Source organism: Lepus europaeus, chromosome 9 (genome assembly GCF_033115175.1).
Source record: "Lepus europaeus isolate LE1 chromosome 9, mLepTim1.pri, whole genome shotgun sequence".
Classification (NCBI taxonomy): Eukaryota; Metazoa; Chordata; class Mammalia; order Lagomorpha; family Leporidae; genus Lepus; species Lepus europaeus.
This window is the reverse complement of record NC_084835.1, coordinates 75,122,563-75,132,765: the sequence shown is the minus strand read 5'-3', so window position 1 is coordinate 75,132,765 and position 10,203 is coordinate 75,122,563. Positions and strand designations below refer to the sequence as shown.

Here is a 10,203-nt window from a genome sequence, read left to right as displayed (position 1 = left end):
GGTATCATAAACCAGGGACTATGATTATTCCAATTCTATACACCTGAGGTCAATTGAATGAAAAAAAATATTTAATGAGATGATGATGTGGGCAGCTGGTTCTTAGCCCCTCCAGGGTTCTTCATCAAAGTCTCCATCTTCACAAACCAGCAACTCTGCAGCTGTAAGAATCCTATGTTTAGAGGAGACCCCCACTCTGCTTAATGGCCTGCTGTCACAATCTTGAAATCCTTAATAATTTTTTAGTAAGGAGTTGGCATTGGTACTGGCAAATTATATAGTTGGTTTTCCAGATATTAAATCTACCTATTATTCCCAATAATTTTTACTCCACTATCAGTACTTTTTTTAATTTGCTACTTCTTACTCAAAAATTATGATTAACATAACAATCCAATCAGCCCATGAAGCAATCATATTTGTCATATTCTCTATTTGCCTTTACTTTTTATTGTCCAAATCAGTGCTTCTTAGGCTATAATGTAGCTGCAGTTAAATATCATGGTCATAATGCGTCTTCTTGGTTCAGAGACTTCAAATAGAACTCACTGGCTCTTTTCCCACTCAAAAACAAATGCACTGAAGCCTAGATCCCAACTGCTTGATATTAAAATCTGTTTTCTAATAGTTGCCCAATATCAACTGTAACACATAACCAAGCAAAGCAAATTCTCAACACTTCTTTGAGGTGGGAAGAAGTCAAAAAAAGATCGGGGAAAATCTTCATTTTCAAAGATTGCTGGCTAGAGAAACATAAAGCAAGTAAACATTCTGTGTTCCTGAAATGCCTTGTGTCTATAGTGATCAGGTACAAAGAAGTTATTTCAAGTTCAAATATAACCTAGCAATTGCCACATGGTGCAGAATCTTTCCACCCCTACACTCCAAAAACCCAATCAGACAAGTGGCCGTAATCTGACTCCCAGCACACTGGGAGCTGCAGGGCAGGCAATGAGAGCTGCACTCTGGCCAGGGAAGGCATGAGTGACAGACCCGCAGCAAGGCGGTGGGGGTAAGTCCTTCTTTGCCTTAAGGGAACAATGCTCAGGGCAAACAGAACTCTATCTCTTTTATTACAGATTTCTGTGACTTCTCAAGCAGAATCTCAAAGGCAGCTCTCGGGCAGGTGGATGGTTGTTTTAGGTGTGAGTACCGGGCTCATAAAGAGAGACATGGAGAAGGTAGCAGTAAAAAGATACTTTTCAGCAGCATTCTCCATGTAGTTGAGACCTCTAGGAAGACATGGGGAAATCACCCTGTGGAAGCAAATTTATCTGCAGTGTTTTTCATCAGAAAAGGTGCTTGCCCGGAGCCTCAGCTGTTGAGGAGTGGAGGGTAGTGAGAGTGCAGCTAGAAAGAAACGCGTCCCGTGCCTTCTCGGTCGACTCGGTCACATCCACAGCCCCTCTTTGCTCTGGGGCAAAGGAAGCCAAGCCAATTGCATTGATCCATTTCCAGTGCATGTGAACACTTAGGAAACACTGAGGGTGCTACAAGGGGGCTATGAGTGACTCTGGGCTGAGCCCTTGCAAAGCCAGGCAGCGTGCTGCCAACACACTTTGGGGTTCACAGCCCAGTGCAACTGCTCACTCTACCCTGGAAAGAGATCCTATCCTGTGGCTTTAGTGGGGGAAAGAAGGAAAAAAAAAAAAAAAAAAAAAAAAAAAGCACTGTTGAGTACATTTGTTTGGTTGATTTTGGTGTTCTGTGCTTTGTTTTGAGTTTCTCTAGCTGATGAAAAGTTGAAGCTGAAAAGCAACTGAGTTTCTTCGATTAGGTCTCTGGAGAGGTAGACAGGTGCATGACAGAATGCGCTGGGGACGGGCAGAAGCGAGGGGTGAGGGGTGCCGCTTGGGAGGCTGGCCCTTTCTCGGTCCGCCTCTCCCGGTGCTCTCCTGCACTGCTGAAAGGAGACTGCTTCCTGCACACCCAGTTTTCTTGGCTTCCCGCTTTGTCTTTATTTTCCCCACTAAATCTGGCTGCAGACGACAACACCTGTCATAGCACCTTGCCCCTATGCCATCCCGGCTACAGCCCTGACCTGCTGGTGAGTTCAGCCGTGACTCTCATAACTTCCTTTTCAGTTCCTGAGTTCTCTGAGCCTTCTCCCGCTTGGGAATATTTTAGTGCCTCTCCCTGGGGGGGCCCTGCCTGCCCTGTTCCATGTGCTGTTTTTGTCTCTTTATGTTCTCTTCCTCCAGGGAGATGATGTCATTGTAATCCCAGCTGGGGTTTTTCCTAATTACACGATTCACTTAGAGGAGGTCAGTGGGTAGGGCACGCTTGGGACATGGCTGTTCCCCCCCAGGAGTCAGCTCTGCCTTTCTCCTGCCACCCCAGCTTGGGCAGAAAATGGGTTTCTCCTCCCCATTCTGAAGCCAAACCCCAGATCAAAGCAAAGGCTGAGCAGGGATCCTACAGGTCAAGGGAGAGTCTTCTCCCAGCCCTTTGGAGCACAGGCATTTTTGCACTGCCCATGCAGAACACAGCTCCTGGGTCCCGCGTGATGTGGGGGAAAGCAGGGCCCCACAGTGTGTGGAAGAGGACGCTGCAGTAATTCTAATCTCTTAAAGGACTTGGCTTTCTTACCTAACCCTTTACACAGTCGTTTGTGATTAGATTTTCTGCTAAATGCTCTCCAAACATCTCTGCGTTCATGACCACCATAGACAAAGGACAAGGACAAATACCTTAGATAATGGGGTAATGGGCAACTGCCCCCCAAAAGAGAATCCTAGCCAAATGAACAGCCAGCCCTAAAATTCCTCAAACCCCACTCCTCAGATCCAAAGAGTAAGAGGGAAATGGATTGTTGGGAGAAAAGTGTTTTCCCTGGCAATGGCTGCCTTGCTTCTCACCACCAGCCCCCAGCCCTTAGCCCCCGACCCCTTCCAGCACTCTACTCCCAAACTCCCCAAAAGGAGGCGTTCTGCTCCTAGAGCCAAGGCCATCCAGAAGACCCTAGGGGGAAACCAGCTTTCCGGAAAAGTAGCGATCTGAGGACCAGTTCCGGGTGCCACACCCGCCTTTCCTAGCGCGCCCTGCCGAGCTCTGCCTGCTGGGGAGGGGGGTGGAGACCGGGGACCCTGCTTGTACACCCCAACCTCCGGGATCCCTTCGCGGGGGAGAGTGTTAACTAGGGAGGGCCGGCAAGGGTTAAGAGAGGGTCTGGCACCAAAACAGGCTGTCCTTGCTCCCTTATAACATCAAAAAGCATCCCCCGCCCCGGCCACCAGGATGTCAGGACGCCGAGGACGCACGGGCACCGGCGGCTTCTGCTTGTTCACCTGGCCGCTGCCGGGAACGGCCGCTGGCCAGCCCTCGGCGAGCAGCTCCAGGCTCCCGGGGATCTGGGGTCGACGCGTCCCCGCGCCGCCGCGCGCCCAGATCTGGACAACACGCGCTGTTCTCTGGGCGGGCTCGGATCCCGGGCTCCTCCTGCTGGCGGCGCGCTCCCTCCTGGCACAGGAACCAGGGCAGTGAGAGTGTCGCCGTCCCCGCTCGGACTCTGTCGCCGCCGTTGTTGCCAGTTCCCACCGGCATTGCCAGTCCCCGGGGAGCTGCCCACTCCGCCTCGTCGTCGGAGTGCTGGCTTCCTGGCAGGCCACCCCTTCATCCAGAGTCTCTTCTGGGGCGGGGGGTGTTGCTCTCCAAATTCGCTTTCAGGATGCCACTTGGAAGCAATAAAGTACAATACTGAAAAAGATCCCTGCGTTTTTAAGTGCTGTATGTTCAAAATATAAATGATATATACAAAGTGAATTGAAACCTTAAAAACTAGCTATAAGGGAATTAACCACAAGGTAAATATGGTTTATGCTTCATCTCTTAGAGGAATTTGATTTCAGCCTTTTCCTTTCTAGGGACAGCTGAGATAAGCTTCCAATGAAACTGAATGATCGTTGAATATTAAATCAAGGGAGACTGGAATAATGATCTCTTGACTATTAATTCAGGATGTGTTCCAAAGTGGCTTTGCTTGGTCTGCAAATAGCATTTGGCCCTCCCTCACCACAGGAGCTGGCAAGATTGCAGTCCAGGCTTCCCTCACCTAAATTCCTAAGCTTTTCCTGCTGAAAAGGAGGTTGCGTGGCCTCTGATGCCGATTTCTTGTCTTTTCAGTAAGTGCGGACCGTTGTGTAGAAGAGAGGACATCATGGTGGCTTTCAAAGGAGTCTGGACTCAAGCTTTCTGGAAAGCAGTCACAGCAGAATTTCTGGCCATGCTTATTTTTGTTCTCCTCGGCCTGGGATCCACCATCAACTGGGGTGGAACAGAAAAGCCCCTACCAGTGGACATGGTTCTCATCTCCCTTTGCTTCGGACTCAGCATTGCCACCATGGTGCAGTGCTTTGGCCACATCAGCGGCGGTCACATCAACCCTGCTGTCACTGTGGCCATGGTGTGCACCAGGAAGATCAGCATCGCCAAGTCTGTCTTCTACATCGCAGCCCAGTGCCTGGGGGCCATCATCGGAGCCGGGATTCTCTACCTGGTCACACCACCCGGCGTGGTGGGAGGCCTGGGAGTCACCACGGTAGCCTTTCTTTTCAAAATAAGACTCCAGGCTTCTTGCAGACTTTGCTATATAGCCCCCTGGTGGCCTGAGAGACATTCCTAAACTGCTAATTTATTGCCAGGGAGTGTTTGATGATTCTTGATGGGATGAAAATTGATTCTGCCATTATTCACTGTATCCGTTTGAAATCATTGCTTGCTTTTGAGTAACTCTAAAAACAGCTAAGCCTAGGTACAAAAATGATGTTAGTTTCTCCCCCTCTCTGTCTCCATCCCAGTTACTATGCTGACTACATATTAGCTTAAGCCATTTTTATTACGTTTATCTGTTCACCAGCAGGAGAAATGGTTGTGCTTCTTGTCATGTTCACGAGCTTTTAAATGATCTACAGAAAGGGTCACACTTAAAAAAATTGAGTGATGGTTGATCCTAGTTTTGTTCCTCACCAATTATGAATATCAGTTGTTGGCTCAGCACTAGGGTTGATTGAAAACACATGGTGTAAATTTTAATTGGAATATTTATTAACTTAAATCTAATTAACAGATTGAATCACTACCTTATGTAATTATAATACTTTCAAGAAGCTCTAAGCTAAGCACAGTAGTGGCATATTTTGCTTCCTTTGTGGGAAAGGGCTTTCAATACAGAGTCACGCCTGATGATCATAATAATAGTCCAAAATAAGTGTAAATTTATTCTTTCTTTTTCAAAGGCGGAGGAGGGAAGAGAGTTCTGAGCTGAAGGTGGAGTAGAACATGCAAATCAACCATACTTTTAAAAAAGAATTAAATATGCCTTTCACAATGACAAATTTGTCATAGAAAATGTACTGCTTCAATTCCAATGGAGGTTTCTCTCTCTCTCTCTCTTTCATTTTAGGTTCATGGAAATCTTAGTGCTGGCCATGGTCTCCTGGTGGAGTTGATAATCACATTTCAGTTGGTGTTCACTATTTTTGCCAGCTGTGATTCCAAACGGACTGATGTCACTGGTTCAATAGCTCTAGCAATTGGAATTTCTGTTGCAATTGGACATTTATTTGCAGTAAGTTTCCCAGGCTATTTAAATAATTGATCTATCTCATTTATCCTCACCCTGGAGCTGGCCTGAAGATGTTATGTTTTACAGCTGTAGCTCTTTAGTATCTAGCATGCCTGTCCATTTTAGATGATCGCTTTGCTAACCAAGTGATGAGAATGTTGATTTGGCTGCTAACATCTTGAGGTTCCTCTAACTGCCCTGACAAATATAATAGCAACTTGTAATGAATGATACCTGTCAGTCTCCATTCAGCAATGTCTGAAACTGCTTTTTTTTTACAGATCAATTATACTGGTGCCAGCATGAATCCTGCTCGATCCTTTGGACCTGCTGTTATCATGGGAAATTGGGAAAACCATTGGGTAACCATCTTGTTAATAATTCCTATCTCCTTACAGTGGAAGAAAATTACCCATAGTGCTTATTTTTCTTACATTCCCCCAACATTGAGCCCCACTTTGTTACATATTTCATAAAGATTAGGGGAAGATTAGAACAGTTCCATTATAAAACATCTTATATTTGTTCTGGGTCTTTAGTAATGAGCATTTTTTTCTTTTAAATCACTTCCCTGGACGATGTATCTGACAGATTGCACTAGAGTACATTGTGCTTGGAGATTGTCTATGTGGAGAAAGTCAAATTCAGGATGGTGTAGTGAATATCATGTCTAAATAATTGAAAGGAAATTGTTCCCATAACTTTAAGTTGCAAAGATATTTTTTTAAAAAAGGCTGAAAAGCACTTCTCAACTCAAAAGTATTTACCTGTTTTTGTTTACAAAAGCATAACCCAGTTAATAGCATGTTAATTAGAAGCATTTGAACTGTAGATGGTACAGAATAAATCCTATTACACATAGAATAAATGGTGTAAATATTTGTTATCTTCACCATAACTATAGCTGAAAAATTAAATGACTCTCAGAAAAGGCACACTTTTCAGTCTCAAGCCTAAGCTAATTATTAATGTCATGGCAGTGCTTCCAGAAAATAGGGATATCCATTTTTAAATATCGTAATCAATTTTCTTTCAATTGTTTTCTAAAGCAAAGGAATTTAAGTCTTTTAAATGAACAATACAGTAGTTGTGAAGGCTATTTACACACTAAAATAAATAATAAAATTATGAGACGTATGTAAGCCACCAAGACTTTTATTGTCATTTATACATTGTGAATGTTACTTCACAACTTTTTAAAATTGTAACTAAAACAGAATATGTCAAGTGTGTTTTGATATTAAGCATATGGTGGTTATTGATCCAGTCCCACCCACTTAACTATGGTTCATACTGCAAATGAGAAGAAATTACACAACTGTTATATGTGTTCACTTCCTAAAAAAGTGTGCTGTGTCTTTTCAAGTAACTTATACTATTAAATAGTATGAGCACCAGTGTTCAAAAGCAAGATTTTAGATATAGCCATGCAAAGGTTGCCCAATCATACAACACATGAGATTGGTCTTTGTGCCACTGAGAGTTCCATTTATGTCTCAAGAAATTTGCGGCATTCACAGAAATGGAAAGTTTTAAAGGGCAGTATATAGATCCTTTGACAAAAGTATGACTTTAATTCAACTTACTAAATTCAAACTAATTTGTAATTAACAACTTTTAGTTTAATTTATGAGGATCTGAAAATGTTGATGAAAATATGTTTTGTTAATTACTTGTTACTTGTGTTAAACAATTGAATTTAAATAGCAGAAAAATTCTTGGCTTGTTGATTGACTCAAATGTTTTCCCTTGTTTTATAACGAACAATCCTATTACACATGAAAGATCATTTTGTAACAATGGTTGTAGAAAATTAAGAGCTAATTTAAAATACATTTGTAAATCACAAGTAAGCATTGTGGCACAGGTGGTTAAGCTTCTGCTTACAACACCCACATCCCATATCAGAGTGCTCATTTGAGAACGCACTACTCCACTTCCCATCAAGTTCCTACTAATGCATCCTGGGAGGTAGCAGCTGATGGCTCAAGTGCTTGAGCCCTTACCTCCTATGGGGTTTTGGGTCCTTGCTTTAGCCTGACCCAGCCCTGGTTGTGAGAATTTGGGAAGCCAACAAACAAATGAAAAGACCTCTCTCTGTTTCTCTCTCTCTCTCTCCTTCTGTCATTCTGCCTTTCAGGTAGATGAAAATAAACTTTTTGAAAACATACATATTTGCAAATAGATAGATAATACCAAAACATTGTGATTTTATATAGTTTAATGTTTTTATTTTTTTCTTCATAATTTCATGTATTTTTATATTTTTATCAATAAAAATTCTCTTTTATAAAATTTTAAAAGTTAAAGTACACTTTGAAACAGCAACTTGAGGCTGAGATTTGTTTATTTTTTGAGAACGTGAAGTTAAACATCATCTTCATAGGTGTTTGGGGGAAGAGCAGTAATTAGCAGCTTTTTCTCCTTGTAGGACTTGTAGCCTGTGGAATAGTACCTTTCTAATGAGATCTTTCCAAAGGAACAAAGGGTAAAGGCATTTAGAGGAGCGCTCTCACTTCTCCTTCAAAAGGGCATAGAGAAAATAAACTCTCATGATTTCTTTCATGTTCAAGATAAGCAACTTGGTTCTTCCAGCCACTCTGCCCATAGTTTTCCTATCCAGGATATGTGTTCAGCTTCAGATTGAAGTTTGAATTTTCTTTAGGTTTTCTAATGATATACCAAATGAGATGACTGATGAATTTCCAGAGGGTGTTTTGAGCAAGAAATTCATTGTATTTTTTTGCAAGCAAGGAAAGTGTAGAAAACAATATAGTGGGTTAAAACAGAGGTAGCAGTCACCTAGTTCTAAAATCTCCCATAAATCACTAAGCATGAAACCATAGATTTTATACCTTATGAAGAGTATCAGTTTTCTTATTCATATATTGAAGACAATAAAAATATCTATTTCAAAGGTAATTTTAAGAATTAGATGACATAATTTAAGAAAAGTTGTAGGTACAATTGACATAGAAAGGATACTTTATAAGCAAGGTTTCTGCTGCCCAAGTGATTCTACTAAATGAACATCTAATGCTATGCAGCACACAAGTGCTCTAAAGCAAATGTTGCATTTCATTCAAGCTTAAAGCTTAGTTTATTCTAGTTCATAAGAGGTATAATAAAAACGTCCACTTGTTGAAATCCCATAGAATCACTACTTTTCAACTTAAATTCAGCCTTTCCACAAAGCCTCCATTGTAAGACCAATAAACATGAAAACTCTTTCCAATAATGGCATAGGATAGCTGACTAAATCAAAAACCAAATTTTAGAGAGGAAAAGCATATGACATAAGGAAATAGTAACTCACAGCCAGCCTAATCACATACATTTTTGAATTGTCTAGAAAGTGTAGTAAGGAGCAAGTTCCTATAAGCTAGGAACTATTAAGTACCTTACAGGTATTATTTCATTTAATCTTTATACTCCATGGAATATGTAACACTATAATCCCCACTGTGCAGATGAGAAAATTAAGGTTTAGAAAGTAAAATAACTGATGTGAACACTCACAAAATTGCTAATTGATGGGGTTCCATTTATCTTTCTGCACTGAATAACTAAAGTTATCGATGAAATAACTTTGATGATGAAATGATGAAAGTGTGCTATGATTGTGATCATACAGAAAACCAATGTAAAATGGCAATATTCAATAGATAAGAGAAGTACTCTCCAGAAATTCTTTTAATTTGGTTGAAGAACTTCTAGTGTCTGCTTAATTTTTAGCACTGCCAAATAAGAGCTACCTTTAATTTAAGAATTATCAGAAAATGTAAAATTAGTGAAAAAAGAAGTAATTTTTTCTTGTTTTCTGCTCATATGTTATTCAATGGATTTGGTGTATTTTCTTATTTCCTTTCATTTACCCTGATTTTTTTTTTTTAATACATGACACAATTGCTGTCCTAAACAAGTTGAATTCTATATTCATGAGTTGTTCAGTGGAATTGCTTTTCTCTACTTTCACTCTATCCTCTTTCATCTTTCCTCCAGATATATTGGGTTGGACCAATAATAGGCGCTGTCCTGGCCGGTGGCCTTTATGAGTACGTCTTCTGTCCAGATGTTGAACTCAAGCGTCGTTTTAAAGAAGCCTTCAGCAAAGCTGCCCAGCAAACAAAAGGGAGCTACATGGAGGTGGAGGACAACAGGAGTCAGGTGGAGACTGAAGACCTGATTCTAAAACCGGGAGTGATGCATGTGATTGACATTGACCGAGGAGAGGAGAAGAAGGGGAAAGACCCATCTGGGGAGGTGTTGTCTTCCGTATGACTAGAAGAAAGCACTGAAGGCAGACAAGACCCTGTAGAAGAGTCCTCAGATTTCCTTCCACCCATTAAGGAAACAGATTTGTTATAAATTAGGCATGTACAGGTTTGTTGTTTCATGTCATTTTACACTGTCTAAGCACAATATTTTATTATATACCAAGGAGGAAGGGAAGAAACCTACTGTGGATTTCAAATATAAGGGAGAAATCTTTCCAAAGTATCCCCAAAGTAAATATATTTCTAGTTTATCTGGTTTATTAGTAAGCAATTTAAAATGTGTATCAAGATTTGGCTAAGTCTTTTCTTATGGAACTTATGGACACACCTATCAGCTTATTCCCCTTCTACCAGAAAATTGGT

General features: G+C 41.4%; 1 protein-coding gene across 2 annotated transcripts; it reads left to right on the top strand.

The window, feature by feature from the left end:
* The first annotated feature begins 971 nt into the window (after window positions 1–971).
* On the top strand, window positions 972–9,844 carry AQP4 (aquaporin 4). Of its 2 annotated transcripts, XM_062200247.1 has the most exons (5): window positions 972–1,012; window positions 4,123–4,537; window positions 5,402–5,566; window positions 5,845–5,925; window positions 9,566–9,844. In XM_062200247.1, exons 1-5 carry the CDS (start codon window positions 981–983, stop codon window positions 9,842–9,844), a joined length of 972 nt encoding a protein of 323 aa, XP_062056231.1. In that variant the 5' UTR covers window positions 972–980. The 2 variants fall into 2 exon arrangements, with proteins under 2 accessions (XP_062056231.1, XP_062056230.1); XM_062200246.1 differs by lacking the exon at window positions 5,845–5,925 and having other exon boundaries at window positions 981–1,012.
* Window positions 9,845–10,203: the final 359 nt, after the last annotated feature.